The following is a 27,306-nucleotide window of genomic DNA, read 5'->3' on the forward strand; positions in this document are numbered from 1 at the left end:
CCATTTAAACCAAATACTATTTCACTTTCGGAAATTAGATGATAAAGCGCTCCCAACGAGATCAGACTTCCAGCATAATACTATATATATATATATACAACACAATTTACATATCAAGGCAAGATGTATCATGTATCATACGGATCAGCTTTTATAAAGAACAAAAATTCCTAATTAAGCAATCAAGCACTCCAGAATATAAGCCTGAAAAAAAATCAGTAACCGGATTACAGTAGAAGCTCCTTAAACATATAAAAACATCAAGGAGACAGTCAAAGAGTTGTTGTTCAGCTCTTTACTAATGGAGTCACAGGGACATAAAGGAATTTTTTTCCAAAATGGGGTGCAATATCAAATAAATTAACGAAATGGGATGAGTTTGAAAATAATTATCAAAAAATAATAATATGATATCATCAATTTAGTGGTAAACAAATATTGAGTTGAATCTTGAAAAGGGAGGCTCAGATCAAATCTGATCAAACACCAAATTTGAAGAGATCATCCAAGAAAGTAAAGGGAACAGTCTATCATGGCGGCATAGCAAACAAATGTGGGTGCGCAAAATAGAGATAAGAGAATTAAATCTCAAATCCCCAAAATACCCCTTCATCATCCGTTGCTGCCAAGCCTAATGATAAGAACAAGTTCCGTTTCTCTCTCAAACAAGTCCCCCAAATTGATTATGACTGCAATTGAATATTATCGTCACTGCCTCAGTAATTAATTAATTAATCAATCATACGGAGTATATATATATACATATAGACACATAGATGCATGCATGATGCATCCATTGGAATTTGGGAGGTGTTTGGAAAAGGAAGGGAAATTGTTGGTAACAGTTTGGTGCCCAAGTTATTAACTGTGAGCTTAGCATTTAAGGGGTCGTTTGGTTAATACCGGGAAATCACAGGCGAAGATGACAACCAGTGAAGGTGTATTCATCAACGGAGAGGGGCAAACGATCCCTTTGAAACTCCCTCATCTCTCCGTACCTCATTCTCTATTTTTCATCAGATTTGTTTGTGGATGCTAACCAATTTGAGGTCTTTTATGGTGAAGTGAGACATTGGATTCTGGAATGACGTTTTTGCCCCTCTTGTTTGGTAAGTCGGTATGTGGCAGGTGTTGGATTTGTGGGAATCCGACTTTGCATGGACGCAATTATTGGTCAGCAATTCACTCCGTGACCAGTGACCACTATTGGGTATTCACCCAAATCCGAAAAACAAAGATTCGATTGACCTCAAAACTGTCTCATAAAAGTGTGACTCGAAATTAACCTGAACGGACGATCTAAAAAAACTTGCTCCAAAGTTACATTCCCTATATACTAAAAGAATAGAAAAAGCTTTAAGTTTTCCCGCCTAAAGAACATTTCCTATTTTGATAAAATCTCTTATTTACTTTTCTATTTTGATACAATCCCTCATTTAATTTTTTTTTTCCCAAAATGGTGCTCAATTGCAAATAAATTAACAAAATGGGTATTATTTCAAAGTATTTACCCAAAATGGGTCAACGTCATCACCGAAGCTAGACTCAAATTCAAGTCGCTCTCCCGCTCAGCGACTTCACCCAAAGTGTTACTTAATATCCACCCAAACCTCAGTATGCTACTTAAAGGCAAGTAGCTCAGGGAGGGAGCGATTACACCTTAAGTCGCCATCCCCCGCAGCGAATTAGGCATTTGCCCAAAAAAAAAAAAAAAGTTGTAGGAATTGAACACACGTCCTTCCGCAAAATTGACACTAATTCTACAGAACCTAACCACCCGTGCAAGCAAATTGATATGTTAAATACAAGTGCTTAAAATAGTATTCCCTCCTAGTCTGATTGTTGGTTCCCTTTATTTTGGGCATCAAAATTAAAGAAATGAATTTGGACCACACAAAACACCCTATCCCACATGAAATTGAATTTGAACCATATAAAACTTACCAAAAAAAGAAAGGGGAACCAACACCCGACTAGCATGGAAAAGAAAAGGGGAACCAACAATCAGACTAGGAGGAAGTAGTAAGTAATTGTTCAAGTCCCAAAACTCATTTATTACGATCAACATTAAATATCAAATTTTAATGACCTTGATAAATTGTTATTCTTAGTTTGGCGTTATGGATATGGTCATGAGAAGAGTCTAGGGACTGATTAATCGCCGGCTCGATTCCCATTAACTACAACTTCTATTTTTTTTTCACGCATAAAGTCGCACTACAAGAAAAACTAAAACAGGTGACTGATTTCAGTCGCCAAAATCAGTCGCCTGTTTTAATTCTTTTTGTAGTGTCGCTCAGCCACGGAGCGTTTTGGCCGCGAGTCGTTCTCCCGCTAAGCGACCATAATCCCAAACCTAGTATCGCTAAAACCGAGCCTACGTGGACCCATTTTGGATAATTAGTTCCAAAGTCACCACATTTCCTTAAATTGTTTGCTATTAAACCCCATTTTGAAAAAAAAAATCCATACTACGGTATGATTCCCTCGAAAATGGATCCTCACCATGTTCTTTCTCTCCATTTCCTCTCATAATTTCTTTAAATAATAATTTCCCTTTTCACTCATATTTTTCCTTTATTTTAATGCGTAAATTTATAACCGTTGTTAAAATACGATCCGAACCATTAATAAGAACTTGGCTCTCGATTTCTTTTTAGAAAATGGAGAGAAACGGACATGATTCCCTCCATTTCTTTAAGGGTCCATTTTCCTCTTAGATGACTTGAAATTACTATATTATTCATAAAAATCGGGTAACAAAAGTGTGTTGATGCCGTACGGATTGTTAAACATGGAAATCAACTTCAACATCCATAACATGCTGGAATGGATGATCACCGCTCGCCAAAGAATACCAATCATTACTCAACTTAACAGACAAAGCTTCGGAGAAATATCTGTATCAAGACCCAAAAATGTGTCTCGGAGATTCATCTCTTTGACTGTGATACACGTCATCAAGAAACCAACGAGACCCTTGATCCATCGGGAGAGAGCAAAGTGCACTTACGTCACAAAGATGTAGAAAGGGAAGGCGGATCGCAGACCAAGAAAGGCTTTCTCCAAAGGAGAAAAAACTCCTACACTTTAGAACACAATCTCTACGGACAAGAAACTCATAGCCAAGAAAAGCGAGTAAGTAGAAAAGAGGCAGTAAAGAAAACCGCTTGTATAGCCCCCTAACCATGACCAAAACTATCTCAAAAAGTCGGAGAGAGATGGGCACAACACAATTCGAATGTAAAGTTATGATCTTCCTAGTTAGCCTGAAGACCACTAAAACAAGTACTCCATGGATAAGAGGACAAGACACCCCTAAACATCTATGAACGAGACGGTAAAATTAACGTATAGAAGGTTATTATTCGGAATACCAAAAAACATAATAAACAAAGATAAAGCATAAACTGGACGTGAAAACCACCGCATCCGACCCAACCAACGTCACTTCCAAAAACCCTGACTCCACCCTACCAATCACGTCCCAAACAAGCGGAAAAGAACCCCAATAGCCATGACCTCACTCCAACCAAAGAAAGTAACAAACATCGCATACAGTCCACAAAAGACACATCAGGCCCGACAAACACCAACACCCACACAAGACAATGAGACACCCAAATTCAAACGAAACCCCCAGGACCACCGACTTACCTACTTACCTGCAACATGACCCACCAACAGAACAACACCGGCATAAAAAAACACAAGGGTCCATTTTCCTCTTACATTTTTCGCTTTATTCGTCGGTATAAAAATTGGACAGTTAGATTGTAGTTAGATGAATCTTGAGCGTTGAAAGGAAAATGGAGCCTCGATTGTTATAGAAAATGGAGAACTTAATTTCTCTACTCAATGCATTCAGACAAAAGAGTGAACTACTCAATGCATTCAGACATGAAGATGGGCTCAATGCTCAATTATTAGATTTGTGCACTAGTAAACTGAAAATAGCATTATAAAAATTTCTGCAAGTATGTTATCATATCAGGAATGAAATAGCTAAATCTGAATTTGTGTACCCCATAACTTCTGCACATGCATCATCTTTGCAGGTAGGACGGATGATTATGATTTATGAGGGATGATTAAAGTGCCGAGCAGCAACTGAAACATTACAGATGCTACGCAAATCTACACAATCACACTAGTCCACCCATGGTTGATGCTTAACAGGAGTTGAGGAAGAAAAAATCACATTTCTCATACAGATTCGACAAAAAGACTATGTGCGGCTTATTGGTAAACAGTCTTATTAAAGCTGAGACGAAGATTTCCCTTCGTAATAGGTACAGATTTTCAGCATGTATCCGGCACTCCCCAATGCCGTAAGCCCGTATCCATTAAGATTGTCATGCTTAAGACCCGTCTTTAACTTAAAAACCTGTCACAAGGTGTGAGAGGCAGTCTTAACTTAAAACGACTATCTCACCATTTCTACATTTCGAATTAGCAAAACAGATACTCCGTACATGTCAAGCCAATGCATCTCTTAAATTGGATGGGCAGTAACAGTGTATTCATCTCTTGCTCATGCAAAATTAACAAAAACATTTCGAATTTGCAAAACAGATACTCCATGTTATTGTTGTTAGATAACGGCTTGAAATATACTCCGTATAAAACAAAATTATAAATTTCTAGTATTAAGTTTGTCAAAAAAAAAAAAAAACACATTAAAATAATTTGAATCTTGAAAAGGGAGGCTCAGATCAAATCTGATCAAGCACCAAATTTAGAGAGATCGTCCAAGAAAGTAAAGGGAACAGTGTACCATGGCGGCATAGCAAACAAATGTGGGTGCGCAAAATAGGGATAAGAGAATTAAATCTCAAATCCCCAAAATACCCCTTCATCATCCGTTGCTGCCAAGCCTAATGATAAAAACAAGTTCCGCTTCTGTCTCAAACAATTCCTCCAAAATTGATTATGACTGCAATTGAATATCATCGTCACTGCCTCAATAATATATACTCCGTAATTAGTACTCCCTATGTGGGTGTGAATCTATCTATCTATATATATATATACATGCATGCATGCATGATCCATCCATTATAGATGTTGGGAAAAAGAGTGACAAGTAGAAAGATTAGTAGAAGTATGGTGCCCAAGTTATAAACTGTGAGCTTAGTGTTTGAAGGGGTCGTTTAGTTGATACGGGAAATCACAGGCGAAGATGATAACCGGTGAAGGTGTATCATCAACGGAGAGGGGCAAACGATCCCTTTGAAACTCCCTCGTCTCTCCGTACCTCATTCTCTATTTTTGATCAGATTTGACTCTGGATGCTTAACCAAGTGAGGTCTTTTATAGTGAGCCAGTGGGTTGTGGAATGACGTTTTTGCCCCTCACTTGTTTTGGCAAGTAAAATATGAATATGTGGCAGGTGCATGGATGGCAAATGTTGGTCAGCAATTGACTTTGTGACCAAGTGTTCATTTACACTGTCAGTGACACTATTATGGTATTCACCTCTAAAAAAAAAAAAAAAAAAACGATTCGATTGACTCTAAAATTGCAAGATAAAAATATGACTTGAAATTGACCCAAACCGATCTGAACTTGCATAATAAAAATTTGACTCGAAATTATAATATTCAGATTAACATAAACAAAAAATAGCATTATACAAATCTCTGCAAATATGTATCAGGAATGAAATAGCTAAATCTGAATATGTATACCACCATAATTGGTGTCCAACATCTGGAAATACTAGTAATATTTCGGTCTTCGGATGTCAATAACCATCGCCTCTTGAAACAACTTCTCTGCAGGTAGGACGGAGTAAGATTGTATGCTCGAACAGACACATAACTTCCCTTCACATTGCATAGAGGCGGGTAGGGCAGCGAAACATAAACTCTACACGAATGCTCATGGCTATAAAACACACATGAGAAACAAGGAAATTCTGCACATCGAGAATATCAGCAATATTCAGAAGTTACTCATCTTTCCGCCTCAGCCCTTTACTTCCCCTCTTCTCCTTTGAATTAACTTCGGACTTCTGAACAACATTACTCCAAAACAATTAGCCCCAATCCCTGTGTGTTCTTAGGCGGTAAATGTCCTTATTAAAGACAAGAGGAGAAAATCATCAACTGTCATGAAGAAAGGAGAATAATTCAGTATGGATAATGAAGTGGCGTCCAAAAAGGTGCTAAAAATGTGTGAGAAATGGTCTGAGGTAGAACCTCAAACTTAACTACGGTTTGGATAGTGCTTAAAGTCGTATATAACAGAGCTTCAAAAACCCGGGATCTGCCAAGGCTTACACTAGCAGTACCACTGCTTATAAATATGTGTCATCAAATGATGCAGGCATTCTTGACGTAAAAGGCAAGATATACTACCATCAGAAAGCTAGGAGTTAATATTCTCAACTTTATACCTGAACTATGCCAGCATCACACAAATATATTTAGTCTCCCTAAAACAATCCAAGTATCGCCTACAGAAAGCTAATGTGGAAAAGTTCTTATTGATAGTAACCAAAAGTTGCTTCACTCTGGGTAACCGCAATGGTACAGGTCCAACATCAAAGTTTTTCATGTAATGGCTGCACTCCATATACTCTCGGACATATTCTTCACAATTAAGTACAGATTTTCCAGCATGTATCTGGCAATGCCCAATGCTGTGTCCATTAAGACGGTTGATACTTTTAACTACCACCATTTAAACCAAATACTATTTCACTTTCGGAAATTAGATAGCTACCGCCCTCCCAACGAGATCAGACTTCCAGCATAATACTATATAGATACAACACAATTACCACATCAAGGCAAGATGTATCATATATCATACGGAGCAGCTTTTATAAAGAACAAAAATTCCTAGTTGACCAATCAAGTATTTCAGAATCAATTGGTCTCCCTTGTGACGGGTTACCATTTGTGGCGGATATTTTGTGAGTTAAAATGGTAACAAAATGGGTTAGTGGAGAAAGGGGACCACATGAATAGTGTTACAGAGAGAGAAAAAGTGGGTACTTTGTGAGGTAAAATGGTATCCGTCACTCAAGAGTGACGGATATGTGCCGTCACAAACAAGAATTTGTGTTTCAGAATATGATCCTGAAAAACCAGTAACAGGATTTTATCAAGGAAACACAGTACGAGCTACTTAAAACATACTTCCTCCGTCCCGGTCAATTGTTAGTCCTTTGATTTTGGCACAAAGATAAAGAAAGAGGAGGGAGCTAGTTAGAAATAAAATGACAAGTGGACCAAATTGAGTGTGAAGGTTTAAATTGCTCATCAAATGCAATCCCAAAATAGAAAGAACAACAATTGACTGAGATACCAAAAATGAAATAAGACAACAAATGACCGCGACGAAGGGACTCAGGGAGTATATAAAAACATCACAAACTACAAAAAAGAACCAGAAGGAGACAGTCCGAGAGTTTTGTTGTTCAGCTCTTTTACTAATGGAGTCACAGGATCATAAGCTCTTTACTATTGAAGTCAATGTGCGGACAGTTTGGCTCTAGTCAACTGATCGTAAGGTTCATGTCTATAATGAAGTACGAGTAGTATGGAACCTCTCATAAGCTTCTTTTACTTTCAAGTTTCACCTTTATTTTAATCTTATATGATCTGATCTTGTGTGAGAACCGTCTTAACTTAAAACGGCTATGTTGCCATTTCTAGATTTCGAATTTGCAAAACAGAAACTCCGTACATGTCAAGCCAATGCATCTCATCTCTTAAAATTGGACAGTAACAGTATATTCATCATCATCGTCATTATAGTCCAACCTATCCGTATGTTGAACGACTAAATCTTCTACTAATACTGTTGTTAGATAACGGCTTGAGGTATATTCCGTATAAAAAAAAAAACTATAAATTTCTATTATTAGATTTGTCAGAAAAAACTTCTAATAAAATAATCTGAGAAAAATAATAATATGATGTCATCAATTTAGTGGTAAATAAAGAAACAAATAGAGTTGAATCTTGAAAAGGGAGGCTCAGATCAAATCTGATCAAACACCAAATTTGGAGAGATCATCTAAGAAAGTAAAGGGAAGAGTGTACCATGGCGGCATAGCAAACAAATGTGGGTGCGCAAAATAGGGATAAGAGAATTAAATCTGAAATCCCCAAAATACCCCTTCATCATCAGTTGCTGCCAAGCCTAATGATAAGAACAAGTTCCGTTTCTGTCTCAAACAATTCCCCCAAATTGATTATGACTGCAATTGAATATCATCATCACTGCCTCAATAATATATACTCCCTAATTAGTACTCCCTATGTGGGTGTTAATCTATCTCTCTCTCTATATATATATACATGCATGCATGATCCATCCATTATAGAGGTTGGGAAAAAGAATAGTAGAAGTATGGTGCCCAAGTTATAAACTGTGAGCTTAGTATTTAAGGGGTCGTTTAGTTGATCCGGGAAATCACAGGCGAAGATGACAACCGGTGAAGGTGTATTCATCAACGGAGAGGGGCAAACGATCCCTTTGAAACTCCCTCATCTCTCCGTACCTCATTCTCTATTTTTTGATCAGATTTGTTTGTGGATGCTTTAACCAATTGAGGTCTTTTATGGTGAGCTAGTGGGTTGTGGAATGACGTTTTTGCCCTTCAGTAGTTTGGCAAGTAAAACATGTTGGAATATGTGGCAGGTGCATGGACAGCAAATGTTGGTCAGCAATTGACTCTGTGACCAAGTGTTCATTTACACTGTTAGTGACACCATTTTAGGGTATTCACCCCCTACTATTAGATTTAACGAGGAAGAAAAAAAAAAAAACGATTCGATTGACTGCAAAATTGCATGATAAAAATATGTCTTGAAATTGACCCAAACCGATCTGACAAGATTCGATCTGAACTTGCATAATAAAATATGACTCAAAAGTACTATATTCAGAGAAATTAAAAATCTTATTACCTTAATACGGAGTAGTATCTTAAAACCAAGTCGTTTATAGCCAGCTTTATTGTCAATAGTCATACCTACAATAAAACACAAACATGGGCGCAATGCTCAAGTATTAGATCTGTGCACTAGAAAACTGAAAATAGCATTATACAAATTTTTGCAAATATTTATCAGGAATGAAAATTATGAAATAGCTAAATCTGAATTTATATACCGCCATAACTGGTGCCCAACACCTGGAAATACTAGTGATATTTCGGATGTCAATAACCATCGCCTCTTGAAATAACTTCTTTGCAGGTAGGACGAAGTAGGATTGTGTGCTCGAACTGAGACACATAGCTTCCCTTCAGATCGCATAGAGGAGGGTAGGGCTGCAGAAACAAAAACACCACATGAATGCTAGTGACTATAAAACACACTTCAATATTTATACAGTCTACTGAAATCAAACACATGAGAAACAAGGAAATTCAGCAGATTGAGAATATCAGCAATATTCACAAGTTGCAAACTTTTACTTATGAGTGATAATACAAGTAAAAAAAAAAAAAAATTTTCATACAGATTTGTCAATAAGAAAACACAATGTACGACTTACTTCGATTAAAGGTAATTGTTATGTTAAGTTGTGGGTAATGAAAGGAAAAACCAAACAAACTAGGAGGTTATATTGGCTAGGGTAGTGCATTACCACCCGATATGGCAGAGATAGTTGCCCCACCACCCCTTCATCCTTCCTTAATAGCACTTTCATCTTTCTGCCACAGCCCTTTACTTCCCCTCTTCTCCATTGTTTTGACTTTTGACTCTGAACAACTAGAGGCCAAGACCATCAACTGCTATGAGGAGGTTACAGAAGAGAGGAGAATAGTTCAACATGGATAATGAATGGCGTCCAAAAAGGTGCTAGTATAAGACAATAAGGTTTGAGAAGAATGAAAGTTGTATTTACTGTTGAGGTGAATATACATATATATAGTGAGCTATACATTTTAAATAAGGGAAGGAGCCTAGGGTAATCATCTTAATTATAGTATACAATATGTAATTGCTAATTTTACAAATATATGACAGCTTGATTGATGCTTGATTGATTGTCTTGTGTAGATATTATTTTGTGGAAGATATGGGAATAGTAGTAGCTGTAATATTGTTAATACGCCCCCTCAAGTTGGACGATCTGGTGATGAGACCAAGCTTGTCGCGAAGTTCATGAAACTGCTGCTTGTGTAAAGGCTTTGTAAGGATGTCTGCTAGTTGATCCTTGCTTGCAATGTGAGAGATTCGTACTTGGCCTTGTTGTAGTTGTTGCTTGACGTAGTGGAACGATATAGCCATGTGCTTCATTCGTGAGTGGAAGACTGGGTTCTTTGCGTAGAGTGTTGCAGAAATGTTGTCACAGAATATAGCGGGAGGCTTGGTAACTTGTATTTTGAGCTCAGAGAGAAGATTGCGAAGCCATAATGTTTCCGTTGTGACCGAAGCAATGGCGCGAAACTCAGCTTCAGTTGTAGAGAGAGCAATGCCCTTTTGTTTCTTGGAGGACCAGGTAATGGGGTTGCGCCCAAGATAGGCAATGTATCCCGTCGTCGAGAGGTAATTGTCTTTGTCACCGCCAAAGTCGGCATCACAAAGAGGCATGAAGACATAGGGGTGTGTCTTTGTGTAGTTGGATGCCATGGTGTGGGGTCCCTTGAAGGTAACGAAGAAGGCGTTTGAGGGCCATCCAATGGCTCGTGGTGGGATGATGAAGGAATTGAGCTAGGCGGTTGACAGAGAAGGCAATGTCGGGCCGTGTGAGAGATAAATATTGAAGGCTCCCGACGATGGCGCGATAGTTGGTCTGGTCGTGAATGGGGTTTTGGTCTTCTCGGATGAGAGGTGGTGACGTAGCCATGGGCGTTGTATTTGGTTTAGCATCCGCCATTTTATATGTTGTAAGAAGGTCTTGAATATATTTTGATTGACTTAGGTGAATTCCTAGTGCATTCGGAGTGACTTCGATGCCTAGGAAGTAAGATAAAGGTCCAAGGTCTTTTAAGGAGAATCGTGTAGCGAGTTTGTTGATAAAGGTTTGTAGGTGCGATGAGTTAGGTCCTGTAATTATAATGTCATCGACATAAATGAGCATATAAATGACTTGTGTAGATGTTTGTAAAATAAATAGTGATGGGTCAGAAATGGATTGATGAAAACCGACAGTGGTAAGGTAGGTTTTTAGTTCGGTGTACCAAGCTCGAGGGGCTTGTTTTAGTCCGTAGATTGCTTTATTTAATTTGCATACAAATTCCGGATGGGTTTGGTTGACAAACCCAGGTGGTTGACTCATAAAAACGTTATCCGTAAGAGATCCTTGTAGAAATGCATTGTTAATATCGAGTTGTCGTAGTGACCAGTTTTTGGCTACGGCAAGTGACAATATAAGACGAACTGTGGTTGGTTTGATCACGGGACTAAAGGTTTCCGTGTAGTCAATACCGGGTCTTTGGTGGAAGCCTTTAGCAACGAGGCGTGCCTTATGTTGCTTAAGGGTTCCATCAGGATTGTATTTGTTTCTAAATACCCATTTGCAACCGACAATGTTTTGAGCAGTCGATTTTGGGACTAAGGTCCATGTATTGTTTCGACTTAAAGCATCATACTCGTCTTGCATGGCTTGTCGCCAATGAGGGAGAACGAGTGCTTGTTTGACGGTGTTGGGAAGAGCGGTGGTGAGGGAGGGTTTAAGTGCTAGCTTGGCATATTTCGGGTTTGGCTTGCGTATGTTGTTTTTGAGTCGAGTTGTGATGGTTTGGTTTGGTGGAGGTGGTGTGATTGTGGTATGAGTGGAGTTTGAAGCGGGGATAGTGGTGGTAGAGGTGGCGTTGGGATTGTCAAATTGTGATGTAGTATTGGCTTCGGAGTGGATGTTTGGTGTAGTGGCCGTGGGTGTGTTGGTGGGTCGTCGTGTATAGACTTTCGTAATAGGTGGTCGAGGAGGAGGAGGTGGTGGAGGTGGCGGAGGTGGGGCGGGTAAAGTGGCGGGTGTAGGTGTGAGAGGAGGAGGAAGGATATGAAGAGCGAAGGTGGTCCATTCCTCGGTGGTGGGAGATGGTAATGGTGTTGTTGGCATGGTAGCGAAAGGATAGATATCCTCATAAAATTTTACATGGCGAGAGGTGTAGATGCGATGGGTTTTCGGGTCAAGACAGTGAAAAGCACTTTGTGTAGTTGAGTAACCAACAAAGACACATGGAATTGAGCGGTCTTCTAGTTTGTGTTTAGTGTAAGGTCGTAGCCATGGATAGCATAGGCAACCGAAATTGTGTAGATTTTTGTAATCCGGTTGTTTGTTATGAAGTACAAAGTAGGGTGACTTTCCTTGTAGTGATCGAGTAGGTAGTCGATTTATAAGGTAGGTGGCAGTACTAAAAGCAAATGGCCAATACTTAGTAGGTAGATGAGCATGTTTGAGGAGAGCTAGACCCGTTTCTACTATATGTCGATGTCGTCGTTCGGCATATCCGTTGTGTTCAGGAGTATGCGGGGGAGAAGTGGAGTGTGAAATTCCGTTATTAAGGAGGGTTGTATTTAATTTAATATATTCGCCTCCATTATCGGAGAAAAAATGTTTAATTGGTTTGTCGAAGTATTTTTCTACAATTGCTTTAAATTGAATAAATACTTGGTTTGTGTCGGATTTACGTTTGAGTGGGTACATCCAAATGTATTTACTAAAGTGATCGAAAAATATGACATAGTATTTGTAATGGTCGAATGAGGGTACGGGACTCGTCCAGAGGTCGGAAAACATTAGTTGGAGCGGGTCAGTGGTTCGAAAAGAAGAATGTGAAAATGGTAGTTTCTTACTTTTTGCAATATTGCAAGATTCACAGTGCACAAAGTCTTGATTAACAGAATGCAAATTTTTATTAATAGTTCTCATTACATCGTAAGATGGGTGACCTAATCTATGATGTAACGAAAGTGGAGCGGGTCCTTTGTTGATGGTGTAGGCTCGCGGTTTTGGTGGACACCACTCGTAAATTCCGTCTTTAATTTTGCCCTGGAGGAGCGTTGTTCCCGTCGCCATCGCCTTAACAGAAAAACCATTTTGTGAGAAAATAACACAGGCTTGATTATCTCTACATAATTGAGATATCGAAATAATATTTCGCGAAATTTTAGGAACGTGAAGTACGTTATTTAAATTAATACCATGGAGATTAAGATTACCTGTATTAGCGATTGTGAGGCCGGAACCATCTCCTATGAGGAGCTCATCAAGACCGGAGTAAGGTGAGTGAAAGGCGAGCGTGTCCAAATCATGGGTCACGTGGTGACTAGCTCCGCTGTCCAGTAGGTAGCTTGGGTTGGGGACGGAGTAACCAGTGGGTATGGCGGCAGCATGGGCTTGGGGTTGCTGGTAACGATTGGGTGGTGGGGCAGGGAAGACGATTGTGGGATAGAGTTTGCGGAAGACAGAACAGTAGGCAATGACATGACCCGTTTCGCGGCACCATTGGCACCGACCTTTGAACGGGCGAGGGTTGGATTGGTGGTGTGGTGGGTTTGCAGGCTGTTGTGGGTTGTTGTAGGTGTGACTGGTGCGATTATTGTAGCGGTTGTGGGATTGGTTTTTGAAGGAAGGATTGGCAGTGGGTTGATAATGATTAATGGGTTGTTTTTGTTGGAGAATTAATTCCTGTTGCAACAATTTTTCATGCAACGCTTCGAACGGAATTGGGGTGTCGCGGGCTCGGACTTGGTCAATGACAGAGTGATAGAGGTCATAGTCAAGACCATTAAGGACTCTAGAGATTACATCTTCAGGATCAAGTATTTTGCCCATAAGGGCTAATTGATCCACGCATGCTTTTATCGAGTGAATGTACTCGGTAATGCTTTGTTCTGTGGTTTTGGAAATAGAGTCAAATTTGGTTTTGATTTGCTGGATGTGGATGCGCGAAGGATTAGCGTAAGTATGGGCAAGAATGTCCCAAGCTTCCTTCGCCGTTTTAGCCCGAACAATCATGGTTTGAAGGGCAGCGGTTATGGTGCCTGTAAGGGCACCGAGGATGAGCCCGTCTTGCTTTAGCCAAGACATGTGGGCGGGGTTTGGTGTTTCCTGGTTGTTAGCGTCCAGAATTGTGGTTGGAGGAGCGGGGGTGGTGCCATCGATGAAGCCTAAAAGGCTTAATCCGAATAGGATGTTGGTGAGGGAGAACCTCCAGGTGGTGTAATTCATAGGGTTTAGTTTCACGACTTGGCTTAGGTTGGGTGCCGTCAAGGGTTTTGTAGCCTCATGAGGGTTGTTGACGGTGGAGTCAGTTTGAGTGATGGTCATGATGGAAGTCGGGTGAGGGAGTTGGGTTTTTGAGCGTTTGAAAGAGCTGCGTTTTGGTCGTAGGGGGTTGGATCGATTGAGGCTCGCGGATACCATATAAGACAATAAGGTTTGAGAAGAATGAAAGTTGTATTTACTGTTGAGGTGAATATACATATATATAGTGAGCTATACATTTTAAATAAGGGAAGGAGCCTAGGGTAATCATCTTAATTATAGTATACAATATGTAATTGCTAATTTTACAAATATATGACAGCTTGATTGATGCTTGATTGATTGTCTTGTGTAGATATTATTTTGTGGAAGATATGGGAATAGTAGTAGCTGTAATATTGTTAATAGCTAGAAATGTGTATGAGAAATGGTTTCACAGGTAGAACCTCAAAGTTACCTACGGTAAGGACAGTGCTTAAGCCTTAAAGTCATATATAACAGAGCTTCAAAAACCCGGGATCTGCTAAAGCTTACACTAGTAGCAACACTGCTCATAAACATGTGTCACCAAATGAATGCATGCATTCTTGATAGAAAGGCAAGAGATACTACCATCAGAAAACTAGGAGAATATAAACTTCTTAATACCTGAACTATCTCAGCAGTCAGCATCACACAAATTCTTCAGTGCCATCAGATATTCACAATTTCTCAAAGACGGGTCAAATACAATACCACTATCCTAATAGGACAAACAACAAGTGGGGGGGTGGGGGCAAAAAGTGTCACCACTTTCATTGTATTTGACCCGTCTATAGCAATAGACGGGTAGACGGATATACCCGTCTATAGCAAGACTAACTGTCAGATATTTAGTCTCCCCAAGACAATCTAAGTACCGCCTACAGAAAGCTAATGTGGAGAAGTTCTTATTGATAGTAACCAAAGTTGCTTCGCTCTTGGTAACCACAATGGAACATGTCTAACATCAAAGTCTCTCATGTAATGGCTGCACTCTAATCTTCTCCGACATATCCTTTGCTTGCATTTCTATAGGAACAATCATTTGAAAAGGCAAATTGGCAAAATCTTGAAAATTACAGGAGCCCAAAACAAAGTTTTCTAGCTGAAATAATCTACACCTGTTGTCCCAAAAGTTTCAAAAGCATAAAAATCACCCTCTTTCATCTTAGTCCGCACACCTCCCTTCACAATAGGTACAGATTTTCCAGCACGTATAAAAACATCACAAACTAAAAAAAAGAACTTGCTCTGAAGGAGACAGTCCAAGAGTTCTGTTCAGCTCTTTACTAATTGAATCACAAGGACATAGCTCACATAAGGATCATAAGCTCTTTACTAATGGAATCAATCTGCAGACAGCTGGCTCTTATTGACTAGGATCGTAGGGTTAATGTCTATGATGCAATTAAAGTGGTATGTAAGATACCCAACATGGAAACCGACACAATTAGCAAATTCTCAGTACACAGCAGAGTTGTCAACTTCAAACTTTAAAAATAAAACAAGTCCATCCACTGACTAGAACGAAGAGCCGAAGAGCGTCATTTCTTTTGAACATGACTTTCATTTAGCCAGAGATCGCTTATTTGGTACTCGTGGATTTGATTAGCAAATACATAAACATTGAAATGATTTAAACAGCATTACATATAACATATGCTTCCCAAGAAGCCTACAAATTTCTGCATCCCAAAAGGATGACTGCCAACATAAAGCAGCACTACGTAGGCCAAGATGGAGCTCCAAAATAAAAAATAAAGTTATAGAGATGAAGGGGATGATCGAAGCTTCACAAAAGTTACCTTGAATAATTTTTCCGTTGATTTCAACCTCATATGACTCCATCACTTCTTGTTTAGCATCACCGACGTCACAAAGACGCACATCAATCCCAGCTTCCTAATATGTAAAATAACACAATAGTTTACCTCCTACACAATTGGCTGTTTTATACGGAGTATGATATGAGAATACGAAAACATACTAAAATACTCCTGACAAGTAAACGCCAAAAGGACTTCTAGCTAACATGATACACTTAATCTGCCGATCTCCCTATATAAAAGTTCCAGTGACAAGTTTAATGTATAATTCCAAGGCTCTAGGAAAAATCTTCCAAGAGAATGTTAAGTATTTAAAGAGGATAAGCTATAAAAAACAAGGACATCCTAACTATAGTAACAAAATTTCCCCATTCGTTTGAAGAAGCGTAATTGGGGTATTAACAAAAGCCCCACCTCAACCCATATGGAAGCAAGATAAATAACCTGAAGCAAAGTGTATAGTACCTAATGATGAGCCAGAAAATGTTCAACTATTCAAGCATCCCACTCAAACCAGACACAGAAAAATACCGCAAGTAAAGCAAAATTCCATAATACCCACCGAGACAGATTGATCTTTTGTTAGAGGCCATTGAAACGATGTTTGTGAAACTTGATTGTGCGGAAAAAGAGATGAGTAGTAGAGATGTCCCACCGAGCGTGCCAAATTTGTAACAACAAATTTGCGTTTAAATCTGTAAACAAGAGATAAAACACAAACAAATGCAACAAAATAATAATTTTAATTAATTCAAAAGATTTCGGGTACAATCTACTAGTTATTCTACTGATTCGATTTCCGCACTTCGAATAAATAGGAGGGTCTTGAATTTGAAGACTTGATTCTCCTTTGATGAATTTGACTTGCTTCTCTTCAATTGACTGCAATTGATGCTTGACGTCGGATTGAAGAATAATTCTTTCTTTTTCTCTAGTTTTCTCTTAGGAGAGATTTTGTAGAGAGTTGAATGTCTTTTCTTTTTTCTCTTGCTTTCCTCTTAGGAGAGATTTTTTTAGAGAAGGTTTTTGTAGAAGGGTTTTAGATTTTTAGTATGTATTTGTGAAATGTGTTGATTTTTGTAATTGTGGTGATTATGGAGATCCGTCTTAAATGAGAGTGATTACTCTCAATTTATAAGACATTTTGTTTTTACCGTAGCCAACATGCAACTGATTGCTACCACTTCTCCTTTTACGCTGACTTAGATCCTAGTCTCATGGTGCTTCCCCATATTTCACGGAAACCATAATATTTGCTGTTATTGACCAAGTCTCTTGTTTTTTCTTTTGTAAAGCAAATATTTACGGAGTATCCTAATTCCTATCGTGATCCATGCACGTTTGGATATTATTCCAAACTCAAAGCATCATATATTGACATGCATGCGTGGACTATGCATATGGTCTTGGGTTTAAATTTCTTTGAGAAATTTCTGGACTTGTCACTTCTATTTCGTGGGCTCGTCAAGCTTTTCGAGTCCAATTTGGACTTCGCACCATTATTCCCATACTCCGTATTAGAAACACGACACAACCCATTTTCTGAGTGGACCGGTTTTATATTCTGGCAAGATGGGCTAAATACCGTCATATTTGTTCGGCTAAATCCACCGACCCATTTGTCAAACGATATACTTTCACATGAGTCAACATTTTGACTTTGACCTATTCTTAATACATGAGACATATTTTTATGTCTACAAATTTGCCCCCTCGGGATTGAGTCACGTACACGAATTTGAGTGTTTAAGCGTGAGTCGATCCCGATATTTTACTCGTGGAGTTGAGCTTTATAGCTCTTTCCCAGTCCACCTCAACGGACTGATAACTGCTCTATTCTTATTTGCCAGAAATGATGTTACGCTCCTCTGTCAAACATGTATGTGGCGTCGTTTGATCTTAACCAAGCTAAAAGATAGAATTTGATCCTAATTAAATAAGAAGCAAACTCACGGCCGGATGCACGAGTAGTGTTTAAGTGAACATCAATATCTTCGTCTTCCATCCAAATTAAAGATAAACTTTAATATTTGATAACTTTGGTATTTGATAAGATAAACTTTGCTATTTGAGTTCTAGTACAACTCTATCTTCCCAACTACTATAAAAGCAAGTAAACGGGACTTGAAATCATACATTCACCAACAAACACCAATTCTTTACGCCAAGTATAAACCCCGTCCCAGCAATCAACATCCTCGTCCGAATACTGAAACCACCGATAATTAACGAGAAGCACAAGCCTGAACCAAGCGTACTCCAGAGACCCAACTCAGCTTTCCTCGAGAACAAAGTTCACTTCGACTCATGACGACGAAAACCAAAGGCGCAAAAGGAACGTCCAGAATTTCAATTTTGTAGGTGAGCGAAATTTTGAAATATAACTCACCATTTTTTTTTTTTTTTTTTTTTTTTTTTTTTTTGCATGCAGCCTTTTTCTTCTCCATGGCGTAGAATGCACTTCCCATCGTCACAGCCGCTTCATCATTAACGTGCATCCAGTGCGCATTATCATCTATGAGCGGTCCTCGATTCTCAAAGTTCAAATTCACCCCTCCTTTTATCGTGTGAACTGGGAAATCGAGATGGTCGCTTAGCTTGATGACGAGATTCTCATTGGGTATTCCTCTCTGACCAGTGCGGTGCCCCGCCAATAACGACGGCATGCCTCTGAATGACTGAATCGCCTTACATGTGACTTACGGACTTCTGCCCGACGTTTCTGAGATTAAATAATGGTTCACGCCGTCTTCATCATCTGCATTTCATTCTTTAACGATTGCAAATACGGCACCCATCTTATGAAAACACGCGGACCAGTCCTGGTGCTTCTCCTTTCGACAACGACGAAACCCCGAAATCGACATGATAGCTACGAGCCCGATGCCACCGGAAAGTATTAACCCTCTGCTCCACGAAGAGAAGTCTGCCACGGATTGAGATCCCCGCCTTGACAACCGGCATCATGAGCCCAGACGCAGGATCAGTTGCCATATCCGTACGACTTTGACTTCATAAATCTACTCACGCTAGGCTTGACTTAATTTGGGATGCCCTTTGAATTTTATTTGGATGGCTTGTTTCCAGCACTCAAGGGAATTGTCTGGGATTTTTTTTTTTTTTGGTTTCCTGATAGTCTGCTTGTTGACGGAACAGTCCCGGTACTTTCATTTTACGACGACGAAACCTACCATCGACCGGATGTTATCTCGATGCCGCCAAAACACGTCGACATGTGCTTTCGAAGATGAATAATCCGTCACAAACTGAAGGCCGTGAGTGACATCCGAAATCTTATGGGTGTATAGTGACGAGGAATTAATTTGTTATTACTCATCTTCATGATTCGACTTAACCGCGACCAAAAATAATAATTAAACTGGTGAACAGTTTGAGTTTCAGTGGACTTGAATTCATCTTGTATGAAGACTGAGAATTCATTTTTGATTTCAATGCCACATTGCCACGTACACCACCCACATACCTTCCAAGTCTTTTAACTCATTTCATTTTTTTTTGAAATGTTTGATCTGGAATTTAGTGGTTTTATTTTTTTATTTTTGAAGGATGTACTCATGTACGTGGTCCGCACCACATTATTTCACTTTATAAGTCTTTCTTTTTTTTTGAAAAGAAATAATCTAGTTTGTCTTTTCTGCCTTAGGAGACGATAGATGATAAGGTGCACTTTAAGACGGGCATACTTCAGATGACGGGCAAGGAGTAGTTAGTGACTGTCGAACATAGCATAGACGAAGAAGATAACTGAGTCAAACACGCCATCTTCGCTAATATGACGGGTCTCTTCGACATATCCACCGAACTTGTACTCTTAGTGGCAAGAAGTCGAAAGCTCCCTGCTGGTGCTCCGACTGTAACATTGTGCCACCGTTTTCCGAAGTTGTCACACTTTTGACTCTCGAGAGATGAAATTTAACAAGAGGCATCTTTCACTTTTGATTTGGATTCTTTACGTTTTGCGCCATTGCGCCATTGGGAATGGCTAGAAGATGTTGTATTTTCCTTTGCTTTAGATTTTTTTTTTTTTTTTTGGTGTGGCCGGACTAAAGCAAATTGTTTACTTAGCTACGTAGCCATAAAGCGAACGAATATACTTTACGAGATCAAGCCAACGTAGTTCAAACGAAACTGAGTCGATTTTGTTTGAGGGGTTTGGCCGCACCTAAGTAAAAGGGTTTTACTCAAGCTGCCTACGTACCTACAAAGTAATAATACTCTGCCGGATCAAGCCAACGTAGTTCATTAAAGGGAAATTTGCGTTTGGATTTCACTTTTTTTTTTTTTTTTTTTTTTTTGCCGCCTTAACGTGGCGGGGTCCCGATCCATTTTCCTTTGACTTAGAAGTCGATGATGAGCGTCCTGACTTGTCTCGAAGGCAGCTTCATTTGGCTTGACTTGGAAGTCGATAATGAGCAACCTAACTTGTCGTAAGGATGATCCATCTTTCTTCCAATATCACCCTGTCATTATCTGACTTGGCGGGCGAATTTGTGTTTGACTTGGAAGTCAAGGCGTACCAAAACTTGTCGTAATGGTTTTTTTTTTTTTTTTTTTTTTTTTTTGAGTCACCCTGTCATTATATGACTTGGCGGGTGACCAGTCGTGACATAGCTTCTTGAATTTTTTCTTAACTTGGAAGTCGATGGCACCTCAACTTGTGCCTAGGTTGGTTTCCTTCCGTCATCAATGTCGCTTGGACACCATCTTCAAGAGTTTTAGGAGTTTTACCAACTTCCATCTCATCATCCGAATGTTGGCACTTTTGTGCCGTGACATAGTTGGACGAGACGATATCCCGAGCAGTTTTCCTTTGACTTGACTCCTCTTGCGGATTTGTGAAGATGACGGTACGTCCTTTTATTTTTAGTGACTTACCCGTGGTTATTTCGACTTTAAGATGACGTTTCATTCGAGAGGGAATTACACTATGAGTATCTTTGCTGTGGTCGACTGCAACTTTTGTCAATGAAGACTTCTTCTGCTTTCGTCGACGCGTTTTTTGTACCTTTGAACTGCCAATGCAACTGAAGACTGATTTCTTTACCCCACTCCTTCCAATGCGAGTGAATACTGACGCATTTGCCTTTGTTGTTGAGAACATGATGTTAATTGGATCCGGACGGTCTCTTCTCTTTCTCCGAGCCTGTCGAACACGGAAGAGCGAGGTGTAGAAGTTGGTTGACCCAGCCTGTCAAAAACAGACCTTTGTGACAACTTTTCTGTGTTCTCGTTTTCACTTTCCGCCAGATCTACCACAATATATTGTGATGAAGCTTGCTTTGCCTTACGCCGTGCAGAAATTTTAACGGGCTCTAGAGGCGAAAAACCAATACCAACCTTTCCGATTTCGAGCTTGTTCCCTTGTTGATGCAATTTCTTTTGCGTTTGAGTCAAACCATACGGGGTGACATCAATCACGTTCCCCAATGGAGTTGGATTTTTAAAATCGTACCCGGACTTTGACATGAGCTTGTAAGCATTTGGATCGAATCTTCCCTTTGTCGACTCTTCGTCACCTGTTTGGTCCTCTTTCATCGACGCCGTCGTAAAACCGGGCAGAGGTTGTTTACTCGTCGTAAAGCGATTCGTTCTTGCAACCGGAACGATGACATTGTTTTTCAAAGTTTGCAGATTGTCGTCATCAATTGTTCTAGTTGATGTGGATGCTTCATTTCGAGGTGCGCACTCTGCGAAAGGTGTCTCTCCATCTTTACGCTTTGATTTTGGCACGTACTTAAGGATCGGTGTCTCTTTTTGCGTGATTGGAGCAACTTTCTTTTCGGCAGAGTTCACATTTGTTTGACTCGTCTTTATGAAGACGCTTTCATGATGTTTGACTGTTGTCGAATCCTTTTCGGTTGGAATTTTGGCGTCATCCGTCTTTTTCGGGACCTTGGTCCCAGTCGAAATGATCGTTGATGGTAGCATTTCAGTTGGTGTGTCATTCTCTTCGTAAAATCGAGCATCAGCAAAGTAGGACTCCACCGTAGAAAAGGGTTTCACATCGCCATTTACTTTTTTCTCGCCGTCTCTGTAGTATTTCAGGCATTGATGTAGGGTTGACGCTACAACACCATTTTCATGAAGCCAAGGTCGACCAAGCAACAACTTGTATGACGTTTTGGCATCGATTACTTGAAAAAGCGTGGTGGATAACATATCTCCCATTGAGATTTCAACACTGATCATGCCAATTGCTTTTTGTCCACCGAGATTGAAGCCTTGGATCATCAAACGACTTTTGGCGAGCTCGCTTACAGAAATCCCAAGCTCTTCCATAGTGGCTTTCGGCATTATGTTGACGGCTGAACCTCCGTCCACCAAAATGCGACCCACCTTTCTTTCCCGAATGTATGCAGATACAAACAAAGGCCGATTGTGTAGCTTTGATCCTAGTAACAAATCTTCATCAGTAAAAGCGAGCGCGGCATTGCAAGCAACACATTTTTTTGATTGTTCTCCAGGCTCTCCTGCGGCTTTAAGTTTATCAGCGTACACTTCTGGTTGAAGAATCGCCAAAGACAACTGTTGACGCATCTCTTCGGGCAAGTGAAACATTTGTTGCCACCCCATACGTGCAGGCAATGCGTCTAGGATTGCATCAACCTTTGCCCCCTTGGTCGAATTTGACGAGGATTCTTTAGTCAGATCGTCTTCACTGCGATTTTCCTCAATAACGGCAGAAGACACGGTGTTCACCGAAACTTTTTCAAGGTAACGCCTGGGAAAGTAGTTTTGTAACGTCACGACTCGACGTGACTTTGTCTTGACTGTCTTAGACGATACGACATCTGACGAAGAATCCGTTACGATTCCTTCATCTTTCTTGTGTGAAGATCTCCATACTTTCTTATGAGTTGATCTTCGATTTAGAGGTACCGACGCCTGACCGTTTTGCTTCTTTTGTCGATGCCTAGTCACAAGGGTCCACCCTTCGTCACTGTCCTCTAGATTCTGAATGCGAGAAGTTGGCGATATGATGAGCTTAGACTCTTCAGGCATAGCGACTACCACCGGCTCGAGAGTTCCAAACTGAATCATTCGTGCACATTCCTTGACTGCCGAAGGAGGACATGTCTTAACACCTTCGACGTTTACACGTGCTACGATGTAATTGGATTCAGCAGCATCTTCGAGGTCCAAGAGAATTTTTCCGTCCTCGGCTAACTGCATTATTTTCTCTTTGAGGGTTATGTACTTCTCCAACGGATGACTCACGACCCGATGATATCGACAATACTTCGGGTCGGTTGTACGTCCGGCTTCACTTGGTCGTTTAGACTCGGGAAGCTCGATCACCTTCTTCTCCAAGAGATCATCTAACATGCCGGCCAGATCAGAATCCGGGAAGGGATACTTCTTCTTCTCAAGCTCTTTCAAAGTTGGTCGTGGCTTGCGTGTATCCTTTAAATAGGTCGCCACCTTCTTGTCTGTTTTAGGTCGCGCCGAGATTTTTACCGGATTGGAAGCAAACATTGTCATAACCTCCCTTGAAGTGCTACTGGACGCCTTGTCATTTTTCTTATACTCTTTCCTTTCCGTCTTTGGTTCTGAATGAGTAAAAAGTCGTCCCCCATGGCTAGCGATAGTAATCTCCATGTCGTGAGCTCGAGTGGCTAAATCCTGGAATGTTATCGGCTTGTTGCCTTAGAGGATGTAAACGAGATCCAGATTCATTCCCTGGATGCACATTTCAATAGCCGAAGTCTCCGACAAACGATCTTTACACTCGAGGCTTAACGAGCGCCACCTACTTATGTAGTCGATAACGGGTTCGTCCTTCCATTGCTTCGTGTTAGTTAGTTCCGTCATGCTTACAATACGCCTGGTACTGTAGAAGCGATTAAGGAACTCCTTTTCCATCTGGTCCCAACTGTCGATTGACTCGGCGCTTAGATCCGTGTACCAATCAAAAGCAGTCCCTTTCAGAGATCGGACAAACTGCTTGACAAGGAGATCGCCATCAGTACCGGCAGTGTTACAAGTTTCAATGAAATGGGCAACATGTTGCTTGGGATTGCCCTTTCCATCAAACTGCTGAAACTTCGGTGGTTGGTAGCCGATAGGCATCCTCAAATAGTCGATCCTCTTACTATATGGCTTGACGTAACGGTGATTGCCGACGGAGCGAAAGTTTCCATCAAACTGACTTTTGAAGGCCTCCGCGATCATCTTTTGGACGTCTTTAGCAGTAAACGACTTATCCTTATCACGATCATCCTCGTTCTCGCTGGCATAGTCACTATCTTCATTTTGAAATGACGAAGTAGGCCGCTTCTCCAACTTTTTCGTCAAGGCGGCAATCTGCTTGGATTTCTCTTCGTTTTCCTTCTGGAGTTCTTCGAGAATGGTTTTCATTTTGTTGAGTTGATCCTCCATGTCGCCGCCCTCAATAACCATGACGGGTGCAACCATGGAATACGACTGTTGACTCAACACCTCCTGATTACAACTTCGCGGTGACGACGGAGACGAACCAGCGCTACTGTGGCTACCATCCTCGGTGAATAGCTGAAACGACGGGCCGTTGTGAATAGTCGTCTTCTCAAAAGCGCCGCACACCTTCTCTCGAAACGATGATGAGACAAACTGAGGGTCGTCGACTCGGATGTGAGATGATGCACCGAACACAAGATAATCATATGGCCTAGAGTCGCCGGCACCATATGATTCCCTTGATGCATTGATGGTGACGTTGAATTTTCGGGGTCTCGTAGGCACAGATGCAGAACGGAGTCTTGCTGCAGCGGTACGGAAGAGGATGGATCTGGTCCTGCCCCTTGTAGAAACACCAATGGGCGATCTGTCGAGAGACCCACCGAGACAGATTGATCTTTTGTTAGAGGCCATTGAAACGATGTTTGTGAAACTTGATTGTGCGGAAAAAGAGATGAGTAGTAGAGATGTCCCACCGAGCGTGCCAAATTTGTAACAACAAATTTGCGTTTAAATCTGTAAACAAGAGATAAAACACAAACAAATGCAACAAAATAATAATTTTAATTAATTCAAAAGATTTCGGGTACAATCTACTAGTTATTCTACTGATTCGATTTCCGCACTTCGAATAAATAGGAGGGTCTTGAATTTGAAGACTTGATTCTCCTTTGATGAATTTGACTTGCTTCTCTTCAATTGACTGCAATTGATGCTTGACGTCGGATTGAAGAATAATTCTTTCTTTTTCTCTAGTTTTCTCTTAGGAGAGATTTTGTAGAGAGTTGAATGTCTTTTCTTTTTTCTCTTGCTTTCCTCTTAGGAGAGATTTTTTTAGAGAAGGTTTTTGTAGAAGGGTTTTAGATTTTTAGTATGTATTTGTGAAATGTGTTGATTTTTGTAATTGTGGTGATTATGGAGATCCGTCTTAAATGAGAGTGATTACTCTCAATTTATAAGACATTTTGTTTTTACCGTAGCCAACATGCAACTGATTGCTACCACTTCTCCTTTTACGCTGACTTAGATCCTAGTCTCATGGTGCTTCCCCATATTTCACGGAAACCATAATATTTGCTGTTATTGACCAAGTCTCTTGTTTTTTCTTTTGTAAAGCAAATATTTACGGAGTATCCTAATTCCTATCGTGATCCATGCACGTTTGGATATTATTCCAAACTCAAAGCATCATATATTGACATGCATGCGTGGACTATGCATATGGTCTTGGGTTTAAATTTCTTTGAGAAATTTCTGGACTTGTCACTTCTATTTCGTGGGCTCGTCAAGCTTTTCGAGTCCAATTTGGACTTCGCACCATTATTCCCATACTCCGTATTAGAAACACGACACAACCCATTTTCTGAGTGGACCGGTTTTATATTCTGGCAAGATGGGCTAAATACCGTCATATTTGTTCGGCTAAATCCACCGACCCATTTGTCAAACGATATACTTTCACATGAGTCAACATTTTGACTTTGACCTATTCTTAATACATGAGACATATTTTTATGTCTACAATTACAAAGAAGAATTACCACTTCAAGAGCAACCAGTAGGGAAGGCAATGCCAGCTTGCAGTTCATTTCAGATATCAATTTACGGAATGCGTTTTCAAAAGTCTCACACAGTTCAGTCATTAACATCCCAGGTTTCACAATGCTTCTGATAATATGTCCGAACCTAACCACAGATATTATTAATTGTAACGCGTCTCATAGGTAACCGGTTAACATACCTCAAGAAGGAGAACAAACCTGCCAATGAAATTCAGCAGCTTGGTGAACTGAATTACTACAACTACAACTACCATCAGTTTCGATGTCACTACATTACTACATTACTACATTACTACTACTACTACCATCAGTTTTACTTCTCCATATACACGCAAACAACTGCTATCATTATTAATTCAAAGTAAGAATCAATTAAACACACATAAAACACAATATTAACATGTTGATGTTTAACAATACATTGCAATGAAATTATACTACGATTAAAAACCGAAGAAACATGGCAAAAAACACAGGAATAGTTTCAAACAAACTCCAATAGGCGTTTTAGGTATTCTTTGAAACTTACAAGTAAGCTCTGGCACATTATGCTTCGCCAAGTATAGTTTATTACTCTCTCTGTCCCGGTCAATTCTAGGTGATAATTTTAATCTAATCCTAGACGGAGTCGACTAATTGAGAGTCGATGCAGCCTATCGTTGCGACAATGTACATAATGAAATGGCAAAATTCTTGCAGCAGGGATGGATACAAAACTGGAATTGCCACTACCGAATATTGCAACCAAGCTAGAACTTCATACATTTAAAAATTAGTATCAATTTACACCAATATCAATAGGAATTAAACATTTTGAGTCCGGAGAATTATCAATTTACACCAATATGTCAGCACAAAGAACAATGTACTCCCTCCGTCCTAGTTAACTAGTTTAAGAGGTATTTTAATTAAAGGTAAACAAATGATTGAGACGGTGGAAGTATCGATTAAAGTAGAGTAGGAGGGAAACTACCTTGAATTGGTTAGTTACGGTAGCGGTGGCACAAAGGTTGTCAATTGAACGTGGTTGTTGCTGTACGCGGCTTGACGGGGACGCAATTGTTTGCTCCGAGTTAGGACAGGTTTTGCCCAATTTTGTTGCGCGCTTTACGTATAGTTTGCCTACGGCTAGCGGTGTGGAAAATCCGGGATTGGAAAAATGGGTCGGTCTGGATCGAAATCTACCGGATTGAAACCGGAATTAAAAATTCCGGTCACGCCTCCAGTCTAACATTTTTTAAGATTTTGCTTTTCGG

The 27,306-nt window shown here is 40.1% G+C and overlaps 1 protein-coding gene across 1 annotated transcript; it reads right to left on the reverse strand.

Annotated features, from left to right (window-relative positions):
• Positions 1–5,566: 5,566 nt before the first annotated feature.
• LOC141599159 (methionine aminopeptidase 2B-like) lies at positions 5,567–27,306 on the reverse strand. Its single transcript, XM_074419084.1, has 6 exons — positions 27,024–27,306; positions 26,030–26,248; positions 16,011–16,107; positions 9,133–9,292; positions 8,928–8,992; positions 5,567–6,110 (listed from the first exon to the last, which is right to left on the reverse strand). Exons 2-5 carry the CDS (start codon positions 26,135–26,137, stop codon positions 8,980–8,982), a joined length of 378 nt encoding a protein of 125 aa, XP_074275185.1. The 5' UTR covers positions 26,138–26,248; positions 27,024–27,306; the 3' UTR covers positions 5,567–6,110; positions 8,928–8,979.

This window comes from Silene latifolia, chromosome 9 (genome assembly GCF_048544455.1).
Source record: "Silene latifolia isolate original U9 population chromosome 9, ASM4854445v1, whole genome shotgun sequence".
In the NCBI taxonomy this organism is placed as follows: domain Eukaryota; kingdom Viridiplantae; phylum Streptophyta; class Magnoliopsida; order Caryophyllales; family Caryophyllaceae; genus Silene; species Silene latifolia.